Source organism: Haliaeetus leucocephalus, unplaced genomic scaffold (assembly GCF_000737465.1).
Source record: "Haliaeetus leucocephalus isolate CR32 unplaced genomic scaffold, Haliaeetus_leucocephalus-4.0 Scaffold145, whole genome shotgun sequence".
In the NCBI taxonomy this organism is placed as follows: domain Eukaryota; kingdom Metazoa; phylum Chordata; class Aves; order Accipitriformes; family Accipitridae; genus Haliaeetus; species Haliaeetus leucocephalus.
Genome location: NW_010972581.1, coordinates 580603 through 594953, shown reverse-complemented (window position 1 = coordinate 594953; position 14351 = coordinate 580603). Strand labels below are relative to the sequence as shown.

At 37.9% G+C, this 14351-nt stretch overlaps 1 protein-coding gene across 1 annotated transcript in view; it reads right to left on the bottom strand.

Moving 5' to 3' along the window:
- The window catches only part of TECRL (trans-2,3-enoyl-CoA reductase-like), a 65232-nt gene extending 53954 nt beyond the window's left edge, over nt 1-11278 (bottom strand). Inside the window, exon 1 of the mRNA XM_010561457.1 lies at nt 11004-11278. Coding sequence (XP_010559759.1) covers nt 11004-11237 — 234 coding nt within the window. The 5' untranslated portion in view covers nt 11238-11278. The remainder of the gene's footprint in view (nt 1-11003) is intronic.
- Between the last annotated feature and the right edge of the window lie 3073 nt (nt 11279-14351).

The window sequence follows — 14351 nt, the reverse complement described above, 5'->3', positions numbered from 1 at the left end:
TTCATTGTGCATCAATACAAGCTAAAGAATTGTAAGGACTGGAACAGCATCTGCTCTTATTACCCTTTGTACTAACTGAATAAAACACCCTGGAACATTTCACTGTAATTATTAGTCTTACTCTCCTTTTATTCTTTTAAATTATTTCTGAAAGTGTTCTAACCTTCCTTTTCCTCTATTTCAGCACTTTTCAACTTTTCCCTTTTCAAGGGAAAACAGAGTGAAGGACCACCCTTAGTTTATTTAAAACAAGACAGATTTCATTGTAAAAACACCTCCTACTTGGCACATATCTTCTACGTTTGATGGTCAAGCCAGTTTTCCCTCCAACTTCTTAACTCGTAGTCTAACACCAGATTTTAAATATAGTTAACTTTCTGGTAAGTTTCTAGCATGTATAAGGTTCAAGACTACTTTTTCTCCACAAAAAAAATGTTATGAAGAGATGCAGATTTTACAGGTGTGGGCTGCGTTCGTTACACTTCTCATTGAGAAAAGGATGATTTAAAAACCTCAAATCCTGTTTTTCCTGTACCTTCATAGCAAAAATACTTTTACTTTTCCATTCGAGGCAACTTTTCATTTCTTAGGAATTCAAGAATGAAAGGACCTTCTGGGTCATCCATTTCAGTTCTATCCTTCCTTTATGCAGCAGTGCACAAAGCATCACATTTCTTCTTAAGATTTAAAATACCGTATTAGTTACTTAGGCTACGACTCAAGGAAGAGCACTAAGTGGAAGATATTATGGGAAGTTAATACTGCCTTTTGTGGGTGCAAGCTAATCAGGTAGTTATCCACTTTCATACCTTTTTCACATTTGTAAGTTAAGGAATTATAACAAATCTGGTGCTTTGTATGTAATTGCATCACACAGTTCCTGCACTAAGGAATTATTTTAGGGGTTAGAGGTTAGCAGAATATCAATAAGAATTTGAATAATAGAATTTTAGCAAACAAGTGATCTTTCATTCAATATTTCCTTTTGAATATTTTTTCTCTTTGTGACATGTCAGTACCACTGCACTGCTGAGTCACCTACTTTCCAACAGGCAGTCATTTTCTGTAATTGCGGGAATTCAGAAATTCTGCCACTCCAGCTGCTCATTAACCACAGACAGCTCCATCTTCAGCCTGGGTAAATTTGTTCAAAAGGGTGACATCAGCTTATTGCAGCTGAGGATCTGACTCCAAAACAGATAACCACCTAATGGGAAAGCCAGGTAATTTCCAAATTCAGCACTCAACAAATACTTCATCATTACTGCTTTTGCACCCTGTCCTTGCTTTGGGACCATGCTGTATTATTAGAAATCAGCAGCATTTCACAGAAAGTTAATCAGGAAAACACCTGTTCTAATTGATCTCTGTGTTTTGTGAATTTGGCTTTTAGATCGGATTACTTTTTCTTATTGTTAATTTTCAAAGACAGTATTAAAAATCGGGTGTTTTACTGTAACCTTCCTCAGTGTGTCCCACGCTGCTCTCTTGTTAGCTTGGTGAACCAGTGTCCTGGTCATGTCCTAAGAGATATAAACAGATGAGCTCACTGTGGAGATGACATAGAAGTAACTACATACAGATAAATTTTGTCAGCAGCTACACAAAGGCTTTAGACAGAATTTAATATTTTACTCTGTAGACTGCAATGAACTGCCTACCAAACAGCTAGCTCTGATCTCAAGACAGTTTTTCCAGAAACTGGATATATTCAGAACTATGGTTTTAGCTCAAGTCAGTTCCAGTATATGTGAGTAGAGGGCCATATCACTTAGCAATCTCCTAGATTATTATGTGGTCACATGAACTTTGGCATATGAGACAATCCAACTGACTAATATTTCCAGTGACTATGGGTCAAATTATCTAAGAATACACGTAACCACATGCTTGCTGGGTGCAGTCATGTCAATTTACACTAGCCAAGTTTGTCTCTAAAGATGTTATATTGTTTTTGTACTGCTTGCTGAGTACTTATTTAAAAAAAAAAAATCCTCTCCCTTTGCAAGAAATTTTCAGAAAAAGTGTCAGACACCAGAAAGAGCTTTTTCTCCCTCTGCTAAAGATGAGAGTGGAAGCAAAGAGAATGCAATCCATTAGCAGACAGAAGGTGTGCAGGCCATCCCTCAATTTACAGAATTCACCACATTCGCCTATTTCTGAGCAAATCTTATTAGACTTGGTACGCCTCCATGCCTTCTGACCTTTTGTTAAAGGGAACTGAGTAAGGTTGCCGTATTCACCTTGAGAGCTTAACAGCAGAACCAGTCAGGAAGCCTCTGTTACAAAACTCTTCTACCAGGGAAATGGAATTGTTCTGGCAAAACTCTGGATGTGTAAATTTGTATTGACGTCAAACTTAAAAAATGAAATAGAAAATGTTTTTTGTTTTTTGGTTTTTTAAATCCTGCTTCAGGAACATGCTGAAAATTCATTTCATTGTGTTATTTCCATTTCTTTTTATTTCTCATTGGTATGGAACTTTCATTACTTTTGCATTATTTTATGACACATCAATCATGATAGTGTAAAATAATATAACACATGGCTCTCATGCCATGGAAAATAACCCAATAGGAAATAATATGTATTTAAATCACTATTAAATTGTAAAATAAATTGCACTCAAAATGAAATATCTATTGTGTCATAACAGATTGAAATATTCCAAAATTAATTTGTAATACAATCTTTCCCAAATTCTACTTCATCAAAAATTCAAGACTCATTTTTTTTGCACTGTAATTTGCAAAGAAAACAACATTTGGGATATGCACTTTAAAAAAAAATAATTAATTTTGACCAGTTCCTTGCAGGAAGAAAGTGAGGTTTAGGGTTTTGTTTGGAGTTTGATTGCCAGTCCTAGCACAGATTAATTATATAGCTTAGCTGTGAAATCTCACTGAATTTGCCTTCCCTTTTCTAGCAAATGGCTGTAGAGGTTTATGTTTGCTTTTTTATACCTATGCAGGCTGCTAACATTTAAAATCAAGCAGTGCACCCAAGAAACTCAACCAATACTTAGCACAGGATGGTCACAAACTATTTGGGGGACTGCATGAAAACAAAAAGCAAGAGTGAGATCAAGCAGCTCCAAAGAAAATTCACAGGAGAATATGTATTGGCAAAACGAGAGGTTGTATGAGTAGCAGGGCTAATAAAGCCTTACTTTCTACTAATAAAGGACCTCAAAGCCTTTTCCAGCTGCCCCATATCCCTTCCCTGTCTCCTATGGTGTTTCCACTGGGCAAGAAACATGTTTTGCTGCCAAGCACTTGCTGATCGCCCAGTCAGAATGTGCATGTTGAGCTGACAGCTGGCTACTGGCATACAGCAGGGGTGAAGGCTGCACTCTGCCTGTGCTCCCTGCTCTGAAACACTACCCTACCCAGGCACCGGTTTCCATTAGACAAGCTGGAACTAAGTAATCTTTTGAGCCTTTTTTTCCTCCCTCCCCACCTTCCAGATGCATTTAAATTTGGCCAGTAGGTCCAAAGTTATGATGGGGAGAGCAGGCAGGGAAAGATGGAGAGACAGCAAGCCCCCTGTGGACCATGAGGGGAAGTATGAAGCTGAGAAGCGGAAAGGAATGGGAAGAAACAAGGGTGATATATGAGAACAATTAGACATCATCAGGTCAGTTAGAAATCTAAGTACTTTTCACAATACCAAGTGCAACAAAGAGATGCTTGCTGTACTTCTGGTAGAGATTCTCTGACTGCCACAATTTGTTCTCTTGTAGCACAAGAGCTGTATATATTAAAAAAGGAAAGCTTGCATTTTAAGGACTTTTTAAAATCCAAAATTGTTTAAACATAGGCAGATATGTTCTAATGATAACATTAATATATATTGCCAGATATTTATAGATCCATTACTACATGGCTCAGGTACTTTGTGAAGAATCACAGGTCTGATTTCAGGAAGAACCTGAAGCATGTTCTGATGGACCAATAAATCATGGGCAGCAGTATTTTAATGCTACAATAATGCCTATGTGAGATGCCTTTATACACCTAAATTTCCATCATGGGTTGTTCTGATCAACTATTAGAGTAACAAAACACCTACAGCTCCCTATGGTCTTATATTGCTCCAGTACACTCATAATTTGCAATAATCTGTGAATTATATTTGATGCAATAAGGCGAACTTGCAGCTGGGGTAAAATGTCATAACTTTGTTGGGAAAGAGGACATTTTCACACTGGCTGGGAATCTGTCTCTACAGATACACTTTGGCAATATTCACTGCTCGGGGAGCATAGCTGGCTTTTACTGTTGACCAGAAAGGCATATATTCATGAAGAGCTGGAGCACCACTGGTATCTCAAGAATTCATTGTCTTGTTTTCACTGAACTTTGAATCAAGCTTTGATTTTTTAGATGATTTATTATATTCCACTCTTTCTTTCTTCCCCACAGGCTTAGAATTTTCTATCTAAAATGAGAGATGTATAAGAGAGATGTATTTAAAGGCACTTCTAAGCTTTGAAAATTAGTATCAGCTGAAGCATTAGTCTTCTGTAGTATCTTCTGTAATTCTTTAAATTATCGCTTCACAAATGCTAAATGCCCTAAAGTTACCAGCTTCTCCCCTCCCCAGACTCTCTCATCTAGGTAAATCAAAGGCCATTTTCCCAGGTATTCCATTTAAAAAGCCATATTGAAACAAGAATGGTGATGGCAAAGAGCAAGTAGAAATTAATATGTCTAGTTGCCTCTTTTCATGTGAAAGTATCTGTAGCTATATTGACATTAAAATGATGTGAATTTCTAGTAGAGTGGGAAAAAATGAGTGTAATGCATTGCTTCAACAGAATTTGAATATGTTTACCTACTTTACCATGTGTAACTAATAACTGAGGAAGAAAATACTACTGTCATCCCCTCCAGCACTGGCAGGGTAGGCATAAGATTCAATTCTTATGGGCAAGAAAACACATAGACTTTATAACATGTTTGTAAATGCAATGTATTTTCTTGCAACACCTCCCAGCAGGGACCAGATCCCCACTGTGCTGGATCCTGTGAAAACATACAGTAAAAGACACAAGACACCATGCAATCCTCCTTCCAAAAGGAAGTAAAAAAGGGGACTTCCACAGCAACGAGCCTATGTCCAACTAGTTTTGTGTCCATGTTCCTTCACCAGTATTGCTGTGGGAATCCCTAGTTTGTGGGACTCAGCATCAACGTGTGATCTTACCATGGAAGACCCCTTCTTTGACATAGCTGGTTATTCAGTCCCTTTGGGCATCTTTGGCATCAGAGGCAGGACATCTCTAATGACAGATTGCTTGAGTGAAAAAGGTGATGATCTTAAAAATTCTGTGCATGAAATAAGGCCGCTGTGGAAGTGCACAGGTTCTGCTCATTCTCCACAAGGAAGAATATAGAGCTCTGTGAAGTGAAATATTATATTTGCAAGATTTAGGGAAAAAAAGACTATATAAGGCAATGAAAATATTAATCTCTTTCCAGGGAAAGGACTTCTTTGCTATACTTCCCTAGAATGAAGCAAATGAGGAGAGTATGATGTAAAAGGCAATGTCCTGGTACTGCAAAGAGTTCCTTTGTAGAGTTTCATTGTCTACTTTAATGATTGTATTTGCTCACCTAAAATGAACGTGGTATGTCTAACCTCCAAGTCATGATGTGAGAAGTTATTTTTATTTGCTAGAGGTGACTATGCAAAAGAGAGCTGGTGATGACTGTTCTTGGCTGCTCACTTTCTGTGACAGAGCTGCAACTCACAGGCGAGAGTAATAGATTTCTGATCCTGCAGATACCATTTCTGCATGTATCTGATTTTGCTGTCATGCCAGTGTAAATGCATTGTATTGTTAAGCCATAGTGAGCAGATACAAGGATGCTATTGTTTTAGGTGCTTTACAAACAAAAGTGCTTGTGAATTTGTGAATTCCTTCAGAGACAGACAAGCCTTTCAGAGTAATCAGAATAAGCCCTAATTAATATTTGGCAAAAGATGTGGTAATACATATACTGTGTAATATTTAACAGCAAGAAGAATTGTATATATAAGTGACCGGATTGATGCAGCCTTGTGTTATGCTGGGCATGACAAAAATGTGTAATGAAAGGACAGGCCCCGTGCAAGCGTCCTTTAATTTCAGAAAAATAACAATGTTCACATGACTTTCATTGTAGGCATTGCAGGGCATGTCTACACTCACAAACATATAGTTAAATATTCCTACAGTACATATCATTAACCACAAACATTTAACTATCAGTAACTGGGTTTTCCAAAGAGTTTTCAGTGGGAGAGGGCACTGGGTGCATGGAGAACTGGCTTAAGGAACAGTAGGAAAGTAGCTTCCATCATCTTTACAGCACATGAAGAGAAGAGGCTCTTTCCTGCAGGCAAGCAAGCTCTCTTCTGGAGGCCTTAAGAAGTTTTCTGGAAAGGAGGGCCACTGCGTAGTGGCCAAAACCTGAGTTCGCACCTCTGCTTATAGCTTAGCTTGCAAAATCATATAGCACAAAACTACTGAGCTCTAAGGCTTTTGATGGGAAAAAGCTTTCTCTGCTGCTTTCCCCAAAGGTGATTTATTCTGTAAAAACTATACTGTGTAACACTTTCTGCGTTAAAAGCAACTCATGCAAAATTAATTACATTGCACTATGTTTGTGGGAAAATACATTTTACTACAAGTTAATTTGGAGAAAAAAGTATTATACAACGAATGCTATAACAGAAACAGTTATGAGTTGCCTTAACAGCATTTATAAATCAAATCACTGTACATCGATAACTTTAAAACTAACCTACATCAGGCTTTTGGAATAACGTACCAGTAAAGGAGTTTTTGAGTAGCTATGTATTTTTCATAAGTTGCGGCTGATGATGAAAAATGTGGCTTATTTGTTAAAAAATACAAAAAGGAATTATTTTCTTTCATTTTTAAGACTTGAGGAATTTTGCATGTTCTGCCATTTTCTGTAGCTTTTTGGAAGAAATATGGGAGCCAAAATCCTTAGACATTTTGGGACTTTCTCACTGAAAACATTTCTAACAAGAAACCACTAATTACATGCCCTCTCCTCTTTACAGACAGACGGGAATTTCATCCATAGAAATTAATAAATTGTGAGGAAAAAAGGGACTTGTGATCATCTAGGCTCACTTGCTGGTTTACACTGGCCAAAGAAGAGATGTATTCCTTGCCGAATATTTCTTTCGCTCCTTGAGCAAGAAACCTGTATGACTCGTGTTTCAATAACAGAACATCTTAAAAAAAATGCAGTATTGATTTGCATGTTGAAGAGACTGAAGATTCACCCACAAGATGCCCAACAGTTACTTATCACCCCTTGACTGACTGTCAAAACATGAGCCAAATTTCTTGGCTGAATTTGCCTGATTGTGGCTTTCAGCCACCAGCTCTTGTAAGGCCTTTGCCTGCTTGGGTAAATGCCTTTCTGGTCTGAGAAATCCTTCCCCGGGTTGCAGGGGGACCTCGGGTCAGGCAAGATGCTCTGCGTACAGCTGAGCCATGCAGTGTGCCTGCCTCCCTGGGGAGTGGGGAGGGAAGGAGGGAAGACAGACCCAGGACTCCATCATTCAATCTAACCCACACGCCTGGACTCTTGCCCTCCCATGGGCAGTGCGCAGAGCAGGAGGCTGCTCGTACCTCTCCTCCAAACCTCAGTGCCTTTTGTCCCCCCAGCTGCCATCACATCAGTGTGGATACCTCTGTTCACATGAGTACGGTCCCAGGGTACCTCCTCTGAGCTTTTATATACTGCTTTTAAGGATAAATGGATGGGGTTGTTGTAGCCTTGGCTTAAATTAGCTTTCCCTACTAACTCCTTTTTGAAGCCTTTTTCCAACTTTCAAAGGTAACCCCCTTTCACGGTGTCTGCTGTCCTGCCAGAAGTGGTTTGGAGACATTTTGTAGAATAACTGGAAAAAAATTTTGAGACATGTTTGTGTTTCCTCCCTTCTCTCCCCATCCCCAAAATCTGAAGCCTCTTCCCCATGACATCTCACCTCAGAATTAATTTCTGTACCAAGAGCAAATATGGGGAAAAAAATCTCACACTGCTATTTCTTCTCTTTTAAAATCTTCAAGTAAGTCACTGGAAAAGCTCGTGTGCACCAAACTACTTGCATAATGTCATATCCATAGCAGAGAAAGTCCCCAGAGCAGGTTGACAATATTAAATTAAAGAAATGATACTCCTATAAAGAATTTTATGTTCAAAGTACACATGTGCAAAATGAACTACCAGTGTTGCTGATGCTTGTGAATTTACTTCAAGTTTTGCAAGATTAGGTATTTTTCTTCAAGACCCAGCTCCTGGAGGGGATGACTATGGGACAAGATAACTAGGGTGTTCCTCTTCTACTACTTTCTTTCAATATTTTTTTTCTGCCTTTCCTGACTGTGGAAAAGCCTGCAGTATGATGTGAATGTATCTTACAGGCTTAAAAAACAGGCAAATATGTATTTATTCTGTTCCTTTAAGACAATCTTAAAGACAATCAAGACCTTATAGTAACCACTCACTTTACTTAATATAAGTGACTGATCCTTCCCCAAAGTATAAGATGGGTAAGAAAGCTAAAGGAAATAATGTTATTTTCATTTTATAGATGGAGGATTAATTCACAGTTACTTATGCTGAATCCAAAGCCTATTGATGTCAATTGATTCCTTGAGATCACACAGCCGAACACACCTCTTCTAAATCCCTGACACTGCATTGAGCACAAGACATCATTTATTTCTAGATACAGAAACTAGTTAGATGTATCATCATTTTGCAGACTTTACAGAGCTTCCACTAATCTGAATAGGATTCATATGTGTATGCAAGGGTCTCATAGAAACTAACCCTCTGGAAGCAGTGACTGGCATTTAACCACATAGCATTAATCATCTAATCATTCTGTCTGAATTTCTATTAGGTGGAGAAAGAAGGGGTCTTCTCTCTGCCATCATAATATATTTTGTCTCTTTAGATTTATTAATCTGAGAGTATTAAAAATGTATTTGCTAAATCATAATAGTCTGAACTACTAACAATATGCAATAAGAGTGTAAATACATACATTTTAAAATTTATGGTTCCTATTCTCTCCTATTATAAGTCCTGACAAGTAATTATTACATGCAACCCTGAGAAATGAAGCTAATCATAATTATCTTACAAATAGAAAACAGGCATTAGAAGTGTCATGTTGGCTTTATATCAGTGTTATATTTAATTAAGCAGAAGATTATGCATAATCCAGTAAAATGTTCTCGTTTGCTCTAATAACCAACTGAAATGAAGTTCACCAATACTAGCAAGTGTTCATGGAAGTACGGAACTCAACTTCTGTACTTTCAGGGTTGCCTTAGGAAGGGATTATCACAGCAAATTACGGGACTTAGCCAGGTGAACGTGCATTCAAAATCCAAATTCTTTAGGCAGTCTTGGAAATCTCAGCCTTGCACTACACTTGCACCAATCCCTTGGTACTGTGCCAAAAAAAAAGAAAAAAAGGTCCATGCTGCTGGCGATGGCCATGTAAATTTAACATAGATTCCTGAACAGACACTTCCAGTTTAGTTATTGCTCCTCTGTGTGTATTTTATCTCTATATAGACAGTACTTCACAATCACCACTCGTCACTCTCTTTCTACCACTACAGGGGCAGAATCCATGGTTTGGAGAAGGTGTAGAAAATGTTCAGGCTCATCAAAATTCAGAATAAAGATTAAAATGCAGGTCTGCTATTGTCCCAGCAGTCTACAGTTCTTCCATACATCATGGAAGGATTCCTGAAATGTGGCTCTTCGCCTAATTCTGTTTATGTTAATATATTTCTTTTAATGACACTACAGGAAAGCTTAAGATAAGAAACAGACTGTCTTTTTTTGGATCAAAACCTTAATCACGATAGTATTTAGAAAAGCCTTTTTAATAACTGCATAAATATCACTCAGTAAATTAAATAATGCAAACACTATCATTAGAACTGGTATTAATAGTCATCATATTTGTTTGACCATTTTGTACATGTTTCCCCTTTGGCTAGATTAAAAAAAACTCAAAAAATATTTTGCCACATTAAGAATAAACAAATGAGACATTTAGCTTTAACTAGGCATACAAATTGCAAAAACACCCTTTAAACAATCAAGAACACTAGAAATCTGGTAGTATTCTACCCTGCATATTTCAAAGGCATTAAATTAAACATTTGAAGCAAACTTATCCACCAGTTCCAGCTGTTGCCAATGAGGATAAGGGAATTTTTTATTATTTTTTTCTTCTAGCAAAACAGTAAGCCTCAAAACCCTACTATTTTCATGGCACGCAAGAGACCAGCTCTTCTGCTGAGGGACAATGAATCACAAAAACTGTGATGAAAATATTTATGAAGCATGTTTTCAGCTGTTGTTTACTGTGTCATAAACTTCCTTCCTACCCTGTCCTCTCATCCTGCTTATACAATTTGACTGTAGTTTTTTTTTTTAATTCACATTATTAAAAAAAACAAACACTGCTTTTTTAGTTAAGACCCTTTGTTTAAAAATAAAAATTTTTAAAAATTGCCAGGTTCCTGCCCAATCTGATAAGTAGGGTGCAGCTGAGTATGTTTAGATACCAACAAGAACCCACAGCATTGCAGAGATGCTAAGCTTTACAAATGTATTCAGAATATCCATTCTGAAGTAGACATTTAAGTATCATGCTCTGAAGTAAACACTGCAATCTAAGTGTCAAGAGACATCCTAAGGACATATCTTGAGTCCACAGAGCAGCCAGGAGGTCTAAAAGAAACCAGTGTTGGATTATTTGTAAAAATCCTGGAGAAAAGCAGCCAAGGATTGTGACTAACGAGAAGTTCTGAGTATCTCCCAAAGAAAAGAATGAAAGTATTTCTATTAGAGAATAAGACCACAACAGAGTGAAAACAGACTTCCTGAACTAGCACCGTGTGAACCAGGCACATCCCCAGCATGCTGGAATAATACACTCACCTTGTCCACAATGCAGATCTGCTTCTTGCTTTGCATATCAAGAATTTCCACTTCAAAGTAAGTGATTTTTGAATGTTTGAGCACTGGTGGTGATTTGAGATGGCCAGCAGAGAGCACAAGCTGAGAGAAGTTGAAAAAAGAGCGTGTGTCATTGTGGGACGTGGACAGAGCTCCTCCATGAGCTGCAAGATCCCTCTTGTGTTCCGGAGCACTGGGTTTCTGCCTCCTGTGCATGGTGTGACCCAGCAGTAGCGATCGTCATATCAACAGGGGACAGTTCCAGGGGGAAAATGTTTCCTCCCTGCATCAGTTAAATACAATCACAGACTGATGAGACACGAAAGGTCAAGTGGCATTCCATTTTAAGAGTACTGTCTTATTTAGCAGGAGTGAAAACAATGGCTCTGTAATCCATGTCTATATTTAACCTGCTATTGTGATGTGCTGTATTGCTGCTGCTTTTTTTTTTCCTATTTAAACCAGCATTTGAAACAACACATCTAGAGACTCCCTATTAGAAGAAGTCAGATCCTGAAACTCCAGAACCCCAAAGGAATCAGGAACGAATGCAGCAAATTCCACTGCTATCTACTGAGACAGATGTTTAAAAGTGTCCATATATATGCATATGTATAGGTATGTGTGTGTATATATATATGTTATATATGTGTGTGTGCGTATGTATGCACCTTTAGTATGTGTCCGCAAAATTATGTCGGATTTCATCTATTCTAGAAATATTTACTAACAAAATGCCAGGAGTTCATCAGCAAAATGTAGGGGTTGCTTGCAAATACAGAGAGGATCTTGTACCTGCTTGTATTTAGTACTATGGACTCTCTGTTATTTAATGGGGTAGAGCTTTCCTTGCAGCTCTGCCAGGGAAACTTAACTGAAGTAAAGGAAATCATAACCATAAAGGCAGTAATTCAGGCCTTGGATCATTTCACTATTTTCTTATTCTTTCCTGACAATTAATTTTCACAATGCAAGTCTGTAGCAAAACAAAAGTAGACTTAATGGTAAAAATAAGGATTACTTAAACCAACAAATTTTCTCTAAAAGGTCTTCCCCAAGCCTTGTTTGAACTTCATTTTTCCCTGTATGATTTTTTTACAGGATTTAATAGAAATAGCAGCACTTTTCCACCCTGAGATTCTCCCTCTATTTCCCTGGGCTGCCTAGGATTACAGTGTTAGAAGGGCATCGCTGATTTCTGCAGGCAGCTCTTTCCAGTGGAGACACTGAATACATTTCTACACAGTAAAACCTCAGGGAAACTACAGTCACTATTACAAAAAACATATAGGTTTGTTACACTAAGGAAATTTAATTAAGTGAAAAAAACCTTCCACAAGATAAAAGTGACCACACAACTAACAGCCCGTCTGGGAGGCAGGGTAGGAACAGAACAGGTCTCTCTTCTTTGATTCTGCTATAACTTACAGAAAATTTAGCAGTCACCACAACTTGTCTAGCAACACATGACAAGAAGCTCTATGAAATAATGGAGAAACTAATTGATGAGCTGTTGCAAGAATTAAAAACCTGACTGAGGGCAACCCCCAAAGGAAGGCAATTTCCAAACTAAAGCTCCTCTCCTGACAGTATTTACAGATATGCTCATCTTCACGTGTATGAGTTATCTAGTTGCTATTGATGGAATAATCCTTGCTTCAGCAAGTTGTGTATGTGCTTAAGTTCCGGAGAATCAAGCCTGCATACATGAAATGTTTCCTGCTTACAGACATAGGAGAAGAAAACAGCAAATTATCAGGGGCCAAACTTGTGAACAGGTCTGACCTCAGTGGTAACAGGACTGGGCATTCGAAATGACAAAATACTTGCAATACCAAGAACTAGCTAACTTATTTATGATTCTTTAGCTAGTTGGTCTAACTAAAGAGGCTAACCCCAACTCATAACTAAGATGCTTTACGTCCATATGACATGACAAACTTCTGTGTAGCTAAGGCCTGAGAGAAAAGTTCCTGTTACTTGTTGATGCAGTCATGCAGCTTTTGAATGCCTTCACTGGCTTTGTTAGTGGAAAGCCCTGACAGTGGGAATGCAGATGTATAACAATATTGGTCACCTAATACAAATAAGGATTAAATTTTGGCTATACTGAAATCAGTTAGAGTCTTGCCTTTGATGGAAGACAAGTCAGAATGTAAAGAAAAAAATTGCTAAACTGGAACAAGATTATATTGTGATCAAAGAAGTACAGCTGTCTCCAAGTTTAGGTGAACGGTGGACAAGGAACCACCTCCTTGGTGGAGTCAATGTAGCAAGCAGAAATTTTTGGTATAAACTAGTCGGAACATGGAGAGTGACAAATTATTGGCTAACTGTAAGGGGCTTCTTAAAAACAGCCAGGTAAAGACCACAGAACACACAGGTACTAAGTTCCAACTGTGAGACACACTTATTTGAACAGACTACTATAAGGAAACTGTATAAACTGCTGTACAAGAGATGAGACAAACTGATAAAATATCCCCTTTTAGCCATAAAATCTATGAATCAGTGAGCTGTAATAGCACATATTAATAAATTTCTAAATTTATTTAAATTCAAAAGCAATAAAGAATAATATTGATCATCATGGCTAATTTCTGTGTATATAAGGAACTGGTGTTGCAGTCATTACTGTGGGTATATTTATAACATTATTTAAAATTATTATATCTGAGCTGCTGCTTCGGAAAAAAAAGCTTTCGATTTACTTCAGACATTTAAATGATCAGAATTTTATTACTGACCAATGAACACTTGAATATCTGAACCAATCCCAGGAAAATGCTTACAAAAATATATTTTTATTTTTTCAGTCTAAGCTAATGATATGCAATTTCAATATTTTGATAAACAATCTTTACAGAGCCAAATACTTTGCTAACATAAACTAGTAGGGCTTCCCCGAAGGTGACTGGTCCTTTCCTTGCCATATTAAATTATGGGTCTAGGATTAGACTGCAGCACCATGTCTACGGCAAACATATTACTTGCATATAAGGTGGGTGAGAGCTACTCTACCAAAAATAATCAGGGATAGAGTTACCACTGATAACCTAAGCTCTGAAAGAGAGATGCGTAAAAGCAGTGGAGATTTTGCCATTAATGTGACAAATGCTGCACTTGCTTGAAATGTCATCAGCGGGTTTGGATGTTCTGGCTCGATAAGAACTAATTCAGTCCATTCTATGTAGAAGTGCACATAGAAGGGAAACATTAATTACTGGACAAAAGGCACATCTTCCCTTTCAATGCAGTTACATGTACCTCATCGCAGTCCCTGACACTGGAGATGGGGAGTCCCAGCACATGGGGACAAGCAATCAGTCC